At 51.1% G+C, this 18,892-nt stretch overlaps 1 protein-coding gene across 2 annotated transcripts in view; it reads left to right on the top strand.

Moving 5' to 3' along the window:
* The first annotated feature begins 1,632 nt into the window (after positions 1–1,632).
* Positions 1,633–18,892, top strand: part of Itga3 (integrin subunit alpha 3) — a 31,761-nt gene continuing 14,501 nt past the window's right edge. For both annotated transcript variants that reach the window (XM_021175585.2, XM_029483933.1), the window contains exons 1-10: positions 1,633–2,238; positions 9,495–9,622; positions 10,027–10,106; positions 12,193–12,442; positions 14,936–15,022; positions 15,405–15,615; positions 16,100–16,296; positions 17,964–18,052; positions 18,148–18,284; positions 18,430–18,516. In XM_021175585.2, the coding sequence (XP_021031244.1) occupies positions 2,033–2,238; positions 9,495–9,622; positions 10,027–10,106; positions 12,193–12,442; positions 14,936–15,022; positions 15,405–15,615; positions 16,100–16,296; positions 17,964–18,052; positions 18,148–18,284; positions 18,430–18,516 (1,472 nt within the window). In that variant the 5' untranslated portion in view covers positions 1,633–2,032. The remainder of the gene's footprint in view (positions 2,239–9,494; positions 9,623–10,026; positions 10,107–12,192; positions 12,443–14,935; positions 15,023–15,404; positions 15,616–16,099; positions 16,297–17,963; positions 18,053–18,147; positions 18,285–18,429; positions 18,517–18,892) is intronic.

The following is an 18,892-nucleotide window of genomic DNA, read 5'->3' as shown; positions in this document are numbered from 1 at the left end:
ACACTCCCATAGGAGAGGCTTGGTCACACCAAGTCTCAACAAAATCTGATTTGTCCTAAGGGTTAATCATTAGCATAATGGTTAAGAAGGGTTCTGGGGTTAGATACCGCACTATTAGAACCCTAGCTGTGTGGCTTTAGCCGAATAGCGAATAGCGTAACTTCCTTGAGCCTTGGTGTTCTCATCTTAAAAGCAGAGCTAATTCCCTGATGACTGGTCTAAGGATTTCATAATCTTAGACCGCGCCTTCCGGTGGCTCACCTCTGCTTTCTCATCTTTCTATTTAACTCCAGGCTCATCTGGGCTGCTCCTGCATCAATGTGGCCACATGGGGCTGCAAAGATTTCAAACTTACTTTATGCAGGGAAAACTGCTCCCCCTGGTCCCTCCAGGGCTGTGTCTGATGAAGAGACATCTCTGCTCCCAAATGTAAATAGAGTGACAGGTACAGACCTGGATTTACATAGTGGTGGCAGCGACAAACTGTCAGTTATTGTCATGAGCAAAAGGACATCCTGGTCTCTAAGGGTGCAAGAGATAAGATCATCTGTGTGGAAATGATTGTACCTTTTAAGGTCACAATGTCTAGATAGGGAATCAGACCCAGAATGAACTGGCTCTTCAAACACCAGAGCAGAATCCCATTGCATGAGTTCATTTTCTGCTTTCCCTTTTCCTTAGACTGGTGGTTGTGTTGATGTGTGTGTATACACATATATACTTGTACATATGTATATTGCCTTGAAAAAGTAGTATTTGTAAAGCAGTTAGCAAAGAACACTTATTTAATTATAAAAACATATAGAAAACGATGCTCACGGAAAATGAGTCTTGTTCTGCATTAGGGGAAATCTGAGTTAGACTGAAAAAAAATCCATACACTCTTGGAGTTCCCTAATTCTTTCCCGGATAGTGAGATCTTTGAGCTTAGCCCACCTGTCTCCACCCGGCATCACACCTGTGGGGGTTGAGGTTCCATTCACTGCTCTTAGAGACAAAGGCTGCCCTTTGCTAATTATTATTTCTGATGGGTTGTCATCACCACCGCTAAATATCTGTCTGGCTTTGCGGAGGAGCCGCTTCCAGCAGGGAACAGGATGAGAGGAGGCAGGTGGGCAGGAGAAATACTCCTACATACATAACATTGAGGGTACTTAGCACGAAGAAGTTAAGTCCGGAGACCCGCAGTCACCTCTTAGGGACTCACATCACTGCGGAGGTCCGCATTCCAGGCAGCCGAACACAGTCGACCGTTCTCCGAAGAGCCAACGCCTGGTTTGTCCAGCGGGGATCGCGGTGCTGGCCGTGCCTTGAACGGCCTTTCCAGTAGCAGCCGCGGCAAGCGCCAAGCAAATCCCACCTCTGGCCCCGCCCGTCCAATCCGTCTTGTACGGAAGACGACGCTCCTAGGAAGAAGCTCTCTGCTGGAAGGGGAAATCCAGGCTTTAAGGGTTCCCGACAGGTGTCTGAGAGAGAGGGCGGAGTCGCGATAGGAGAGATGGAGAGGGAGGGGCGGCGCTGCCCCTTTAAGAGGCGGCGGCCGAGCGGGGACCTTTTCTCTTTCCCCGGAAGGAAAGCGGAGCCCGGACTGGGCGCGCAAGGTGGGGAGGTGCGGGGCTGGGCGGTGGGGAGGCGGGGCGCGCTGGGGAGGATCCCTCCCTCCTGCCCTCCTGGTTATCGAGGGCTTGCCGTTCTAGATCCTCCACCTAGCCGAGGTCCAAAGAGCTAACACCTCCAAGGGGGCGCGGCCGGGACCATCTAGGGTGTGGGGTGCTCGGAGCTCGGAACGGTGACCCGTCCACCGAACCAACGTGAGAGTAGATCCACGGATCTGGAAAACGGATTGGAAAAGCACCCGGAGCAGACGTGAAAGTGACCCGGACTAGGGTAAAAAATTGCCTGACTACCGGTGCAGCGGCTCTGCGGGCTCGGGTGTCCTCTGGTGGCGCCTGAAGCAGGTGAACCGTTCATCACTCCCGGTGCTGAGCCCTCTAGCGATTTCGCCCGGCCCCTTACGGCCCGGCCCGCAGCCATGGGCCCCGGCCCCTGCCGCGTGCCCCGCGCCCCTGGCTGGCTGCTCCGCGCTCTGGCCTTGATGGTGGCGGCTTGCGGCCGGGTCGCCTTCGCCTTCAACCTGGACACCCGATTCCTGGTGGTGAAGGAGGCGGTGAACCCCGGTAGCCTCTTCGGCTACTCGGTCGCCCTCCATCGGCAGACTGAGCGACAGCAGCGCTACCTGTAAGTCAGTCTGGCGGCGGTGAGGTGGGGTGCAGAGAGAGGGGTATGTGCGCGGATACCTGACCTAAGCTAAACTGGAGCCCTGGGCCCGCTGACTTCCAGGCCTGCTGCTGCTGGCCTTTCCTTGTGAGCCAGGATTAAGAGGGCGGGTAAGACGGCAGCCCTCCGATTGTGGGGCTTGGCGGCAAGTGGAGGAAGGGGGTGGGGGAGGGGGCAGTAATCATGGCAAGTGCTGACCTGGCCAGAACCTGTCTAGACGCGGCCGCTCCACATTTCAGACATCTTCGGAAGTAGGGTCTTTGTTGCCCAGCACCCTGAGAATCCAGTACCTAACATTAGCTTCTTTCCCGGACTAGGAGAACTCTGTACATTAAACACCTATTACATCGCTCTTCCCCTCCTCCTTGGAGAGAACCGAAAATATATGTGTTCAAGTCCCTATTAGCCCTCTCATTTAGCCTGTGGCCAGAGCAGCCACGCCCTCTGCAGAACCAGGCTGGACCACACTTCTCAAGGGCTTGGCATTGCAGAGTGAGGTGATGAAGAGGCTGGGCATTCGGAGCTGTCCAGAGACTTCCTCTTACCCTTAGAGGAACGGACAGTAGAAGACAGAGGAAGCGCTGTCTTCTACTTCGAGGCCAGAGCCCACCCGGAAGCAGTGGGGGTACTCCCACCAGACATCTCCCTGCATTCCACAGATTCATGTTGAATCAGCAGCCCTGAGTGTGTTTGTTTTGGTTTGAAGAGGGGAATGGTGTTTTCTCTTTTCTTCTGCTCTTTGCAACAGCTGCAAGAAGCGGGAAGAGCCCAGCAGAGTGGAGGAGGGGAGGAGATTGCATCCAGCCACCTGCCCCTCCCTGAGCACACTCATGCCCAACGGGTTATGTCCAGGTGTCTGAGGTTTCTCTGCATAGGTTCTGTGTGCTTAGGTTGGCTAGCTGAGGGAAGAGGGTGACCAGAGGAGGTGAAACTGCCCAGGAGGGACAGTGATGATCCATCATATAAGCCCCTCCTACCTTTTTGAGCTGGGTGGTCTGCCAGGCATTTACTCCTGCCTGGCCTCTGACAGTTCCTAAATCAGAAAATGCAGTCAAGGTAAAAAGTGTTGAAACTTCTCCCTGCTCTGACTGGGGCCTGTAGAAACTTGAGGAAGTTTGGAATGTTCAAAGTCCAACTCAACAGTCTTTGCCTCTGTCCTGCTGGCCCAGCCCTTGTCCGTACTGCCCACCTGGACTTAGTCTCTACCCTACCTGGCCCCTGCAGAAGAAGGTGGATCCACCACACCCTTCCTGTCCTGGCTGGGCAGATTTAACCTTCTACCTTTCTGAGGCCCTCTGATAATAATAGTTAGTTGCTACAGCAGTGCTGTTGCCTCCCCCAGCCCAGTCCAGAGTTCTCAGATGTTCTGTTGTTGAATGTGCATGGCCGGAACTAACACACTAGAAGAGATTCTGCACATCTCCCGCTCTGTTCTGTGACCTTGAGGACGATATGATATTACTCTCTTGGGGGCTGGCCCCCCCCTCACCCCGGATGAGCTTGTACCTGGATCTGTGTGTTCCCTCTTATCTCTGCTGACCTGTGAGAGGCACCTGACATTGTAGAGAGAAAAGCAGAGTGTTCCAGTTCCGCTGCTGTGTCTCGGCTCTGGGTCTAACACGTGAGCCTTAGTTTCCCCAGCTCTGGAGAACACATCTTCTCAGAGTTAGTAATATTTTAGTGTGATAGTGTGTCTAGAATGGTCCTGGAGTGTCCAGTCCCCCAGTAGACACCAGTAGGCTCTGGGGCTGAGACTGGATAGAGATGTACTTCTTTCACCTATGAGTCTTACCCAAGTTGGCCACATGGAAGGCGTCTGCTTTCCTCTCCTGGCAGCTGCATTGAATGCCGAAGCTCACAGACCTCTGAGGGCAGGTGGTTCTGACCAGATGGGTCTTCTCTGTCTTGCCCAGAGCTGCTTCTGAGTCTTGGCTCTGTCTTCATTTTACTGAGTTCAGCTCTCCGTCCTTTTGGGAGAAGCAGCTGGGATTCACTAGAGCCAGATGTGTAGCCAGATGTTAACAGCTGCCTCAGTGTTCTAGGGAACTAATAGGTCAAACTGCAGCCTCAGATTCTGTCAGTCTCATAGAGTCCTTGGGAGAGTGCAGTGGCTCGCGGTTCTTCCTTTGGGGTCTGCTAGCTGTTCAGAGAGCCCTGAGTGTATATGCACAATCATGGGGTTGCATATAGTCCCTGGGAGATCAGGAAGGGCAAAGCAGAGCTTCTGTGTCCTCAAAGATTTCAGCCTAGAAGTGGTTAAAAATTCAAGATAGACTTTTTATCTCTATCCTGGGGTACCCCACCCGTAACCCAGGTTTTTCAGAGCTCAATATCAATATCTGATAGTAAGAATCTGAGGCAGTCAGGTGGTGGTAGTGTGTGACGTTAATTCTAGCACTGCGGAGGTAGAAACAGGCGGATCTCTGTGACTTTGAGGTCAGCCTGGTCTACAGAGTGAGTTCCAGGACAACCAGGGCTACACAGAGAAATCCTATCTTGAAGAAAACAAACAAACAAACAAAACAAAATAAAACAAAGCCAAAGCCTCCCCCAAACAAAAACAAAAGGCAGCAACACCCCCCCAAATGGATAGACCCCTCACTTTTTATCTATCTATCTATCTATCTATCTATCTATCTATCTATCTATCTATCTATCTGAGACACGATCTCTTAGGTAGCTCCGGCTGGCCTAGAACTTGATTTGTAGACCAGGCTGGCCTCAAACTCAAAGAGATCTATCTGCCTTCCTTTGGCTCCCAAGCTATGGTTAAAAGCTTGTGCCCTCCTGTCTGGCTCACTATTGTTACATAAGCCCCTTAGAGGGAGAAGAGCTGCTCCTTTGGGAGGTGGTAACTGACCCTTCCTGCACCTGCTCTGTTATTCCCTCTTGCTCTGGCCTGACCCCATTGGCTAGGTGTGAAGATTCCTCTGGGCTCTGTGCAACCCCCCTTTCACCATTGGTAGTGAGGGTGTCTGGGAAACCTAGGAGGGAGCGGCTCCTGGAAATGAGGTCATGCCTGAGGTAGGCAGGAACCTGGCTCACCTGCTGTGTTCTCCTGAAACATGCTCCCTGGGCAGGGCGTGTTCCTGGCAGCCTTCACGGCTCGTGCCAATAGAAATGGCACAGCTGCTGTGGCTATGGGCACAAGGCCTGCATGTGGTTTATCCTTATCTGCTGGCTTTCTCCAGTGGCCATTCTAGGCCAATGAGCTTTAAGATGGGAAGGAGGTAGAGGAGGGCTGATCCTTTGGAGGAAGAATTGCATTGGCATGCAGTGGGGGATGCCACAACTCAGAGAGGAAGGCAGGAGGTGTGGCAGCTTGCTAATAGTCCAGGCTACATAGTAAGACCCTGTCTGTTGCGGTAAAGGGACTGAGGTTAGACAATTCAAAGGGTCAAATACGGATACCTACTGAAAAGCCAGGGAAGAGGAGAAATGAGAAAATCAGCTTTATCCTTTTCCTCCTAAGGTCCCGCCAAGACAGTCCTCTCTCCATCTTTCTCTCCTCCCTCCGGCTCAGCTCGGCTCGGCTCGTTGCTCTGGTTCTAGGGCTGAGTCACCAGGGGAGAGGGGGCTGGGTGGGCAGCATGAGGAGGGGGAAGGGAGGGTGGCGAGGGCAGCAGTTTCAGCCGTCATAGGAGAGCCTCTGGGGAAATGGCTAAATCAGGCAGCCTGGCACAGAGCTTGCATCCACAAACGGACTTACCTCCTACCCAGGCTGGAGCAGCTTTTGCCTCGACTCCTACTCCCACGCCTGTATCAGAGGTGAACAGTAACCAAGACCCCAAAGAAATCCCTGGGGGCTTCCTCAGATCTCCCCATGGGCGCCACCCCACTCCACCCCTAGAAGAAGATGAATTGGGTAGACTTTCTTTGAGTGCCACCACACTCCGAGAATCCCTCTTCCTCTTTAGGGTGAGCCAGCTTGGTGCCCTGAGTTCTCTTGGGTTCCATTGTCTGGCCTTCTCAGATAATGGCATTTTCTGTGCAGTTATTCTATAGTTTTGAACTGCTTGGGAGGAATGAAGGTGTAGAGGGCTGGGCAGAGCCCCACTCCTTGCGCTTGGAGCTGAGGGGCTCCCCGGAGGCCAGGAGGGGCTTTCTAGTTGGGGCCAAATGAAAGGGTGAACAGGCAGCTGTTGAGAGCTCTTGGTCTTCCATTTCACCCATCCATTTCTTCCTGAGGTGCTCGCCGCTCCCCACCTCCTCCCCGCCCAGCTTGACTCCAAGGAGGGAGGAGGTCCTATCTCCCAAGAGCTCTGTCTAGGCATCTCCACTTGTCTCTGCCCCCCTGACTGTGGCTGGAAGGTGGGTTTAGTGGTGGCCTGGAAGAGATCTCTTTTTAGATTTTGTTGTTGTTGTTATTAGTACATAGTACTTTACATTTTCGTTTACATACCACGAAGGTTTGCTCCAGTCTAGGGATTCCCTAACCCTGACCTTACACATACCTGGCTTTGGCAGGAGGAATGTGAACCCTACCCTCTGAACCCCCTTCCTCCATCTATCTGTGTGCAGGCCTCTGGCTGTAGACCACTGCATCCTGGGCTGGGAGCCAGAGGGCCTTAAAGGGCCTCTGAGTGGGCCAAGTAGGAGCTAAAAATACTCCAAAGGGTGTGGGGGAGCTCCCGTTGGAATCTCTCGGGAGGGAGGAGTTTAGGGATTAGGCACTGGCCCCTCCCCAAGTCCCCACCAGTGGGCACAAGGCTGGCACCACTCAAGAACAGGAATTCGAAGGTTGTATAGAGTTTTATTCTAATCCAGCCGTGGTTTGTGCTTGGCTCTGCCTGTCCCATACTGCAGAGGAGCTAAGAGGAGGGGTCGCTCAGTTCCCTCCTGCTCCTCAGACACCTCCAGCTAGACAAATTAGGCAGGATAGTGGCAGCCATGATGGTAATACTGCTTCCCAGAGAGCCCTTTCATCCACTGAAGCCTACAGGCTTATTGTCGGAGCCCCACTCCAGCCAATCTGAGCTTCTTCTAGACCTATCTCTCCCTTCTCCCCAGTGACCGCCTACTATCCTCGGGATGTGGAAGGTCTACTTCTGTTCTGCCCTCATTCCTTCTAAACAATGAAGTAGTCTGTCCTTTCCTCTGTGTGTCAGGTTCCCAAACCTGCAGTATTGGAATTCCCGGGTCCCTGGAGAGTCTGGAGTCAACCTCAGGCCAGGGCTGGTACCACAGAAATCCGGAGCAGCAGTGTTGATGCGCCCACGGGTGCCTTCTTAGTCAGAGAGTCCCTTTGCAGAAACCCATTTGTTTCCCTCCAAATCCTGGAACAGAGAGTTCACTTGGCGTTCCCGTTTTATAGTTAAGACCCTCAAGACTCACAGGGAAAGGAAATCACTCTGGAAGCAGGGCCCTAGCTCAGGCTGAGGTGTTCCTTTCCCACAGGCCCTTTCTTCTCTTCTCTCCTTTGTCAAGCATGCCGGGGGTGGGTGTGCCAGGGTAGTCAGGCAGGTACCCTCCCTAGCCTGAACAGAAGTTGGCTAATGGCCTGGCTGTTTTATCTCTTCCCTTACCCCTCCCTAGGGTGCTCAGAACACTACTCTGTTTGGGGAAGCTTTGTCCCTGCCCTTAGGAACAGCAGCCACTGAGGGTGATGTCTGAGCTGCCTGTATGAGATACAGGTCAACCCACTTCCTAGTACCTCCAGGCAATGCATTCCTGACTCCTTGTAGGTGGAGGCACCCCAAGTCCCAGCATGCCTGGGCCCTGCCCTGCCTACTCCCTGTAGGCCTCACTCTCAGGTCCAAAGCAGAGCTGTAGGTACAGCCATTGCTCAGCAGTTCCATACTGGCCAGAGGCCTGGAGCCTGGGAGCCTCGGGGCCACAGTGTTGCTGGGATAAACCTGGGAAGTGCTGCTATCCAGAAAGCTGAGTTGGCAAGAAGGTGGCAGAGGGCATGTTCAAAAAGAATATTGATAGGGAGAAGATACAAGGAAAAACTTGGGTCTGAAGCTAGACTGACTGCCCCAGATACTATTCATATAGCCTGTGGTAGTTAGAAATTTTCTTTTATAAATACCCAGGGATTGTCTGAGATAGGATTTCAGGACTGATCCCCTGTCTGCCCTGCCTAAGTCACCCTTTTGGTGTGGGATGGGACTCCAGGGTCCTAGCCCCCTTGTGGGAATTTCTTGGTGTCCCTAAAGGTGGATTCGGAGGACAAGGTGACAGATAGCTCTTGTCCACTCCGACCACTAGAACCCTGTTCTTGGGCCACACTGGTATCCAGCCCCACCCCATACCGGCGTGCCTGTCTCGAGGTGGGGGTGGGGCCAGTGGAGGCTTCACTCAGCTCACCTGGAAATTTCTGCCTCCCAGAGCTATGTGCTTGAGAGTCTCAAGAGGAGAGATCCTGGCTTCCAACAACCCATCCGTCCTTACACAGCTTCCATCTTCTGCCTTCTCTGATACCCCCAGGCCTCGAACTCATAACTCTCATTCCTTCACAACTACCTTTACTTTTGAGGCCAAAGAATTCCTTTAAGAACCCACACCTGGGGCTGGGAACGTAACCTCATCTGGTAGAACGCTTATCTGGTGCTTTTTCTGGAAGCTCCGGATTAAATTCCTAGCACTACCTAAATCCGGGCACGGCGGTACATACCTGAAAATCCAACACGTGAAAGGTGGAAACAGGAGGGTCAGAAGTCCCAGGTCATCTTTGGTTGAATAGGGAGTATCCTAGCCTGGGCTACATGAGGCCCTGTCTCAATAAGAGAATGAAATAAAGAAAACCAAGTCGCTGCCTTGCCCTGGGTCCCTCTGTGGTTCCTCTAAGACCATTGTCCTGGCTTGTATGCCTCCCCCAATATTCTTCCTGGGTTCCGGTTGTCCAGAGGGCTGGTGCCTGAATCACTGGCTTTCTCATGCTTCCTGGCCCCTGTACATATTGTACCCCTTGTCTCTGGTGTCCTTCCTCTTCTGGTGTCCTTTATCATTGGGTGACCCCTGGCTATTGTCCTTACACTGAGGCCAGGGCACCTTGTGTACAGACTTCCATGCTTTCCCCGTGAGATCCTTGCAGCGTGTGAGCTTCCTGGCCCACCTTCCTCTGTGGTTGGCCCTCCTGGAAGACAAAGGCAATGTTTATCGATGTCCTATCTCCAGACATTGGTATGGAGCCCATGCCCAGAGAGTGTTGATTTGCAGGTTGACTGGAGGGAGGCTTGCAAAGCCAGGCTGACCCACCCACCTTCCTTTTCCAGCCTTCTGGCCGGGGCTCCCCGAGACCTCGCTGTGGGTGATGACTATACCAACCGGACTGGTGCTGTGTACCTGTGTCCCCTCACGGCCCACAAGGACGACTGTGAACGGATGGACATTTCAGAGAAAAGTGAGATGAGCCTGAGGGCAGAGCTAAGTCGGGAGCCTGGCAGAGGGGGCCCAAAGAGGAGATACGGGGCTAGCTTGTTAGCAAGGCAACATTTGAAGCTAAAGGGAAAAGACAGTGAGATCAAGGCTAGATCTACTATGGGCTACATAGTGGGTTGCAGAATAGCTTGAGATGTAAAATGGAGACCCTGGCTCAAAAAACAAAACAAAACAAAAAAGCAGTGCTGATTTCTTTCTCATCCGTCGGGGAAGAGGAACAGGAAAAAGGGAAGATCATATACAGTGTGAGCTCAGAGCAATGACAGACAGGACATAGAGGACAGAGAGCTGCTGCCCTCAGGAAGCTTTGGATGCTGCAGTATGGGGGTAAGGGACCGGAGCTCGTGATCTCTCCCATTCTTGCAGGTGACCCTGACCATCACATTATTGAGGATATGTGGCTTGGAGTGACTGTGGCCAGCCAGGGCCCTGCAGGTCGAGTCCTGGTAAGTGAAGACTTAGCATCATCTCCTCTGAGCCAGGGAGAACGGCAGAAGTGGTCGGGGATCCTCTGATGACTGGGGCCTTTGCAAATGTCCGCTTCTGTTTTTTAAACGATTTATTTATTTACTTATTATATGTAAGTACACACTGTAGCTGTCTTCAGACACACCAGAAGAGGGCGTCAGATCTCATTACGAATGGTTGTGAGCCACCATGTGGTTTCTGGGATTTGAACTCAGGACCTTTAGAAGAGCAGTTGGTGCTCTTAACCGCTGAGCCACCTCTCCAGCCCCCGGCCTCGTATCTTTACAGGCCTGTGTGATCCCTGATCCCTGCACTCTGGGGAGAGGGTTGTCTGGTACTCTCCCGAGGCTGGACATGGCGTGGGTCCTGGGCGACCTGCATGGATGCTCACCATCCGTGGGAAAGAGCAGAGAGAACTTGGAGGGGGAAAGGGCAGAGAGTGCCTCAGGCAGTTGGGCGCTGGCAGGCGTTCCTTCCTGGGAGGCTGGCTGCCGGAAGAGGCACAGCCCTGATGGCCCTGGCTCACCCTGGCACTGATTTGAGTGCCACTCCCTGCTGTCAATTGTCACCTTCTGCTGCTGACAGTTCTTCAATGTCAACCCTTGGGAATCTCAATTTCTGTGTCCCAGATAGACATTATTTAAGTTTATATAAAATTTACCTATAGTGAAAAGGGCAGATTTTCTATGAGCTCTGACCAATGATAAGCCTATGTCAGTAACACCCATGAAACAGAGCATACTTACATCACCCCAGAAAGTTCTCTGTGCCACCTCCGAGCGGTCGCCACTCCTATAATCATCACTGCTGTGATTTCTGTCCCGAGAACACTATTGTAAGCTTTGGGTTGTCAGTCAGTTCATGAGACCACCCTTCTGTGCCCCCTGTTGTTTGTGGGTATGTGTCTCGAAGTTTGTTTAAGTGGTTGTAGACGCTAGGATTAGCTCCTTACCTACCCTTACTCAGTCAACAAATATTTAGCTAAGCACCAGAAATTTAGCAGTGCCTAAGGATAAGCTCGTGTGAAATGCTGGTGGTGTTTACAGCTGGGATGTAACAAAAAAAGTCACTAAATAAGAACACCCCCTGTTTCTAGATACTGTATAGCCCAGAGGCTAATTCACAGCTCTTTCTGTGTAGCCATGGTTGCCTGGAACTCACTGTGTAGATCAGGCTAGCTTCAAAACCAGAGATCTGCCTGCCTCTGCCTCCCAATGCTGGATTTGACTCCAGTTCCCTGAGAGAAGAGCTTGTGCTTGGTGTATAAGGAAGTGCTCAGGAAGTCTTAGCTGAGCCGGGTGGTAGTAGCACAGAGACAGGTGGATCTCTGAGTTCAAGGCCAGCCTGGTCTACATAGCGTGTTCCAGGTCAGCCAGGGCTATACAGAGAAATCCTATCTCAAAACAAACAAATAAACAAATGTTCATTGCTCTTATTAATGCCATTACCATCATCATCATCATTATTAATAATAATTTTAAATGACCCTTTCATTAAACAGCAGGGTTACCTGGGACAAGAGAACCGAGTTCCCTAATCTCTCTGTAAATAGCTCCTTTTAGACCCAGGAGCCTAAGTTCCACATTCCCTCATCCTGTAATTCCTTTCACCAAGATCTCTAAGTTGCTCTCAAATTCATGCCTTCTGGCCTCCCCAGATCTACTCCTGACCCTTGATTCCAGTATAATAGATAAGAAGGTACAGGTTTCAGAATACACACAGGAATAAAAAGAAGCCAGACTTCAAACTTCCTCTGATTTTTTTCTTAAGATTTATTTATTGTATGTGAGTACTCTGTTGCTATTTTCAGATATACCAGAAGAGGGCATTGGACCCCATTACATACAGTTGTGAGCCACCATGTGGTTGCTGGGATTTGACTCAGGACCTCTGGAAGAGCAGTCAGTGCTTTTAACCACTGAGCCATCTCTCCAGCCTGAAACCAGACTTCCACTTTGGCCCTTGACTCACAAAGCCAGCAGTACCCAGGGTGAGAGCTATAGCTTGCCATAGGTTCCTTGATCTTGTCTAATGCCATATGTGTGTGTGTTTGTGGGTCCCTAGGTCTGTGCCCATCGGTACACCAAGGTGCTGTGGTCTGGGCTAGAAGACCAGCGGCGCATGGTGGGCAAGTGCTATGTGCGTGGCAACGACCTACAGCTTGACCCCGGCGATGACTGGCAGACATACCACAACGAGATGTGTAACAGCAACACTGACTACTTGCAGACCGGCATGTGCCAGCTGGGCACCAGCGGCGGCTTCACCCAGAACACTGTATACTTCGGTGCCCCTGGTGCCTACAACTGGAAAGGTGGGGACCTGGGAGAAGGGGGTGCTACGGAGACTACCTGTCAGTAAGCCACAGCCAGTCAAGACCATCCAGGGTCAGGGTCACAAGAGACAAGGCCCCAGGCCAACAGCAGTATTAAAGCACTCACTGTGTGCCAATGGCTTTACATGCACCATCTTTAAATCTTCTGCGTATGTCCACATGTGCGCACGTGGCTGTAGCAGGCAGAGGCTGGCATTAGTTCCTCAGTTGCTCTCCACCTTATTCTGTGAAACAGGGTCTCTTGGTACATCAGGAGTTCACTGATGCAGTGGGAGGGGAGTGGCTGGCAGTAACCTCCATGGATTCACCTGTTTTTTAGCCTGGCAGAGCTGGGGTTATGGACATGTAATGCTGTGCCTGGCCTTTTGTATGGGTGCTGGGAATCCGAATGCAGCTTCTCACGCTTCCATGGCAAAGAATTCACTGACTCTTTCCCCAGCTCCCTACACATATTATTTTAAGCAACCTGAAAAACGCTCCTCTGTGTGTGTGTGTGTGTGTGTGTGTGTGTGAGAGAGAGGGAGAGAGAGAGAGAGAGAAAGGTGGTGGTAGATCATACTATGAACTTTCTATGTAGCCCAGGCTATTTTCAAACTCAAAGCAAGCCTCCTGTCTCTATTTTCTGAGTGCTGAAATTATATATAAAATATATAATATATATAATATAAAATTACATGTACTATATAATATATAATATGTTATATTATATAACACACATATAAATTTATTTATATGTGTTAGCATTTCTAAAGTCCTCGGTGACACAGCATTTTATACCCATTTTACTTAATTAAAAACTTTGTCTTAGAGAAAGCCAACTTTAAATTAGGAAACCTAGATTGGATTGCGACCCGTCTGACGTCAGCTCAACCTCTGGGAACTTTCACAAACATGCTGGTGCAGCACTAAATTTTTTTTTTTAATTCATTTATTTATTATATGTAAGTACACTGTAGCTGTCTTTAGACACACCAGAAGAGGGCGTCAGATCTCATTACGGATGGTTGTGAGCCACCATGTGGTTGCTAGGATTTGAATTCGGGACCTAGGGAAGAACAGTCAGTGCTCTTACCCACTGAGGCATCTCTCCAGCCCACAGCAGCACTAAAATCTTAGCTAAGGATTTGTTAGAAGCAAGAGCAAAAATGGCCAGTCCCAGTGGCACTGTCCTGTGATCCCAGCTATTCAGAGCCTGAGGCAGGAGGATTCCATAATCCTGCCTGGGATATGCAGTGAGTTCAGGTCCAGCGTGGGTTACTTAGCAAGACCCTGTTTCAAGATTTAAGAAAAAAAAAATTCAACCTTCAGTACCTCAAATTAAAGAGAGAGAGAGAGAAAAAAAAGCCCCTACTGTCCCTCCACCTCCCTCATGCCTTTCCCAACATTCACAGTGTCTTAGGACTCCTTTCACACTTACTTCACTTGTGCATTGGTGTTTTGCTGGGGTGTGTGTCTGTGTGAAGGTGTCAGATCCCCTGGAACTGGAATTACAGACAGTTGTGAACTGCCATGTGGGTGTTGGGAACAGAACCTGGGTCCTCTGGAATAGCGGCCTGTGCTCTTAACTATTGAGCCATCTCTCCAGCCCGTTATTTTAGTGTTTTATAAATATCTTCTTAAAAGCAAAGAGATCAAGTGAAATGTTCTGGCCTTCCACATTCTCTTTTCGTACATCATGGTCAGTACTTACAGGAACCTCCTTTTCAGGTTACAGGATAGTTTATTCTCTCAGGATCCTTGCTTAAAGAGCTGGAGAGATAGATGGCTTAGCACCCACAAGGTGGCTCACAACTGTCTATCACTCTAACGCCAAGGGAACCCAACGCCCACTTCTGGCCTCTGCAAGCACTGCATGCAGGTGGTGCACAGATAGACATGCAGGCAAAACACCCAGACCTATAATCACAGAAACCGTGACAGACAGGCCAACAGCTGGAAGGCTGAGGCCTGAGGAGCATGAGCTCAGGGCCTGTCCGATCCCCTGGAACTGGAGTTACAGACCACTGTGAGCTACAGTTGGTGTTGGGACTCAAACCTGGGTCTCCTAGAAGAGCAGCAGTCAGTGTTCTTGTCCACTGAGCCATCTCTCCAGCCCCATCCCACCTACCCACCTACATCAAAAAAACATTCTCAGAGAGGAAGTGATTTAGCAGGCAGGCAATGGTGGCACACACCTTTAGTCCCAGCATTCAGGAGGCAGAGGCTGACAGATCTCTGAGAATTCAAGGCCAGCCTGGTCTATAGAGTGAGTTCCAAGCCAGCCAGAACTACCAAGAGAAACCTTGTCTTGGAGAACAAGACAAAACAAAACAAAACAAAACAAAATAAACAACAACAACAACAAAAAACCAGGAAGTGATTTACCAGCACAGTGCTCACACATTTTATTGTTGTTGTTGTGGGGAGGCGGGCTTCGTAGAAGAAAAGGTTGTGACTGGTTCTTGCTGCTCTCCTTCCCCAAACTTTCTGCAGGAAACAGCTACATGATTCAGCGGAAGGACTGGGATTTATCTGAATATAGCTACAGGGGCTCGGAGGAGCAAGGAAACCTTTATATTGGTAAGCTCCGTGCTGGTGGCCTATTGAAGAATGGGAGGAGCCATCTTTATCCCTAACACACTGGCCCTTTTACCCCCGGTGTGTGCTGTGAGGTGCGAGTACAGTGCAGATGTGACCTGAGGCATTTTGTTCAGTTAACACACACTTATTGAGCACTGCCTGCATGCGAGACTCTGCACATGGTTTAAGCTTTCGGACGCAAAGTTCCATCAGGAAGCTCAAAACCCAGTGTGCAAGGACTGGATCTGTGGCCCACTGAGTTACTCAACTTGGCCCAGAGGAATAGAAAAATAATAGAGGGTGGACAATGAGGATAGGTTCAGTATTGAAGGGGACAGATTTATTGGGGCTTTGATTGAACACTCCCCCCCCCCCATCCCAGGGTACACGGTGCAGGTAGGCAGCGCCATCCTACATCCCTCGGACATCATCACTGTTGTGACGGGTGCCCCACGGCACCAACATATGGGCGCTGTCTTCTTGCTGAAGCAAGAGTCAGGTGGAGACCTGCAGAGGAAGCAGGTGCTGAAGGGCACGCAGGTGGGCGCTTATTTTGGCAGTGCCATTGCCCTGGCAGACCTGAACAATGATGGGTGAGAATCCCAGGGACATGGGGCATCCTCTGGGGCCAGGGGGAAAGGTGGTGGGTGGCAGGCTTGCTCAAGCTAGATCAGAGAAGTAGAAGCTTTTTCCGTTCACACATTTTTTTTCGGTTCACTGTTTTCAAGGTCTCAATTGCACCTTTTGGAAGTCTGGGCGTTTGCATGTCATTTGCATGAGCCTGGATATTTGCATGTCATTTGCATGACACCTGTGCTTGCTTGTCTGTCTCTGTCATTCATAAGGTGCCAATGGGGTAAGGGTGTTTTTTTGGGGGTGGTGATCTTTGCCTGCATGATTTTTCTGTGACATGTGTTTTCTGTTTGGTGGGTCGTGCTGGCCTTCTCATGAACCATGGTGGGACCTGCCGTTTGCTTAATTGCATGGCCCTTGGCAAAGTCGTGCTCATTAGATGGCGTTCGCATTGTCTATCAGGGGCCAGCTTCACACTTCCATTCCCACTCCTCCCCTGTGCAGGTGGCAGGACCTCCTGGTGGGTGCTCCCTACTACTTCGAACGGAAAGAGGAGGTAGGGGGTGCCGTCTATGTCTTCATGAACCAGGCGGGCGCATCCTTCCCTGATCAACCTTCCCTCCTGCTTCACGGCCCCAGCCGCTCTGCCTTTGGCATCTCTATAGCCAGCATCGGTGACATCAACCAGGATGGATTCCAGGGTAGGAGCTAGTATCCCTCCTTCAGAACCCTCACTGACTGAGCACCAGCTGCATAGCTTGACAGGACTCGCAGCTCAAAGTCATAACAGAGAGGATGTATAGAGGGTGATAAGTGGGTTGGGTTGAGAGTGCACAGAAGAGCGGTCGGTATAGCATGCAACATGAACACAGGAGCAATGTCATGTACACTACCGAAGCGTACACTGGGGTCAAGCTGGTGAATGCTCTGAGAGCCAGGCAGAGGAAACGGAGCTTTCTGTTTGGGTCATAGCGAGAGTAAGGTGGAGGTATAGCTTGTTGCTTTGGAGGGTGATTCTGGGGGGTGGGGTGGCATGGGGTGGAAGCAGGTTAGAAACCTCGTGAGGAAGGTCAAAATGTACCATATCAGGTGATAAGAAAGGGCTGGCACAATGAGGGAGCCCTAGGCATAGTGCCATTCCTTTGCCAGTGTTCTGTGGGACCCGGGGGACAATACAATCAGACTCAGGGAGAAGTCATAGGGAGGACGCATTATGATATGAGTCCAATTACTGTGGAAGCACTTAGCTTACCAAAAGTCAGTCCTCTGACAATCTTAGTTCCCACCACACAGCTAAGAGCCAAAGGAAGAAAAGCAGACATGGATGCCAGAGGGGTCAGCCCACAGGCCCAAGCCCTTCCCACAGACGGGTCAGGTTTTTTCAGCCTAGGGTCTGCTCACTCACTGTCCTTGGCATCCTCTCCAGTCACCCCAGCCTGGGATCAAATGTAGCGGATGAGTCGGGCAAAGGCTGAGATCATTGAACGTGTTGAGTTTATTTGACGAGGCATTGCTTAGCATCTTAAAAGTCTTGACACGGGAAGTTCCGTTATACTGAAGCAAAATCCACTGTAGTGTTGTATGTATAATCCAGTTTCCTAGCTGTGTGACCTTGGGATTTGAGTCTGCTCATCTATAAAGGGAGTAAATAAAAGTACACGATAGCAACACACACACACACCACACACCACACACACTCACGCACATACACACACACACACACACACTCACACACACATACACTCACGCACATACACACTCACAATCTCACACACACCCCCCACACACACACACTCACACACACACCACACACACATACACCCCCCCCACATATACCACACACACACACACACACACACACACTCACACACACACTCACACACACCACACACACACACACACCCCACACACACACACTCACACACACTCACACACTCACATTCTCGTAAGGGTTAGACGAAATGGATGCTGTGATTGCTGTGTTGGTGGTTATCAAAGGTGAATGGCTTCTTTTCTGGTCCTGATAGTAAATATCATTTAGAAGAACCAATGAATCCAAAGGGGTGGGTGGCTGTTGGGGGTAGGGATACGGAAAGTGGGAAACCTGGGTTATACTGGGGAATGTGGCCTCTGTCTGTGGCACTCACTTGCTGTGTGACTTTGAGGAAGTTTCTTCCTCTTTCCTGAGCCTCCATTGCCACCAGAGCACTAGAGTACTGAGATTCCTTCTTGGCTGCTCCGAACACTTCTGCCAGGGTGAGGTCACCACTGCAACACCGCCACACTGGGCTCAGTGGCCTGCCGCAGAGAGTGAAAGAGCTGTGGGGCCCTGTATGCCTGGTGACTCTGCCCTGTCTCTCCTTCCCAGACATCGCCGTGGGAGCCCCATTTGAGGGCTTGGGCAAAGTCTACATCTACCACAGCAGCTCCGGGGGGCTCCTCAGGCAGCCCCAGCAGGTATGAACGGGTGGGGACAAGTCAGATACCCCTGCCCACCACCCTCCACCAGGCAGGTCTCAGAACCTGTCCCTACCGCTTCCTCAATGCTTCAGATAATCGATGGAGAGAAACTCGGACTGCCAGGCTTGGCCACCTTTGGCTACTCCCTGAGCGGGAAGATGGACGTAGATGAAAACCTTTACCCAGACCTGCTAGTAGGGAGCCTGTCGGACCACATCGTGCTGCTGCGGTGAGCTCAGAGACTGGGCAGGGTCATGTCCCTTCTCCACCCTCATCTGCCTACCTTCCACAGTGATCCACAGAAACCTGAACCCCAGCCCTGCCCTGGGGTAGGCAGGAAATACTGATGTCTGTCTGCTTTCTTGTTACTATAGGGCCCGGCCTGTCATCAATATCCTCCATAGGACCTTGGTGGCCAGGCCAGCTGTGTTGGACCCTGCGCTTTGTACAGCTACCTCCTGGTAAGACTGTCAGCCCAGCTCTTCCTATCCCCTCTGTAGGCCTCAGGCCTTAAGCCCTTCCCTGGACATGCCTGATGTGCCATCAGCCTCTGCATTCTAGGGTCAGCAACATCTTCCCTATCCAGTCTCATTTAAAGTTAAAGTTCCTCGTAGGAGCCTGAGCATGAGCTTAGGAACAGGAGCTCTGGACCATCGGGCTCAAAGCGCAGCCACTCCCTGCCAGGGGAGAGCAGGGGGAACTCCGAAGGCTAAGGGATGGAAGGAAGGGGAAAAGGAATGCTCATAGGTGGATGGACGTGGGGAGGGAGATTCACCCCGGGGCACATTATTAGTCTGAGTCCCAGATAATGTATAAAAGGTAATAACCAATTAACAG

The sequence above is a fragment of the Mus caroli genome, chromosome 11, assembly GCF_900094665.2.
Source record: "Mus caroli chromosome 11, CAROLI_EIJ_v1.1, whole genome shotgun sequence".
Taxonomy (NCBI): domain Eukaryota; kingdom Metazoa; phylum Chordata; class Mammalia; order Rodentia; family Muridae; genus Mus; species Mus caroli.
This window is presented reverse-complemented; position numbering and strand designations above follow the sequence as displayed.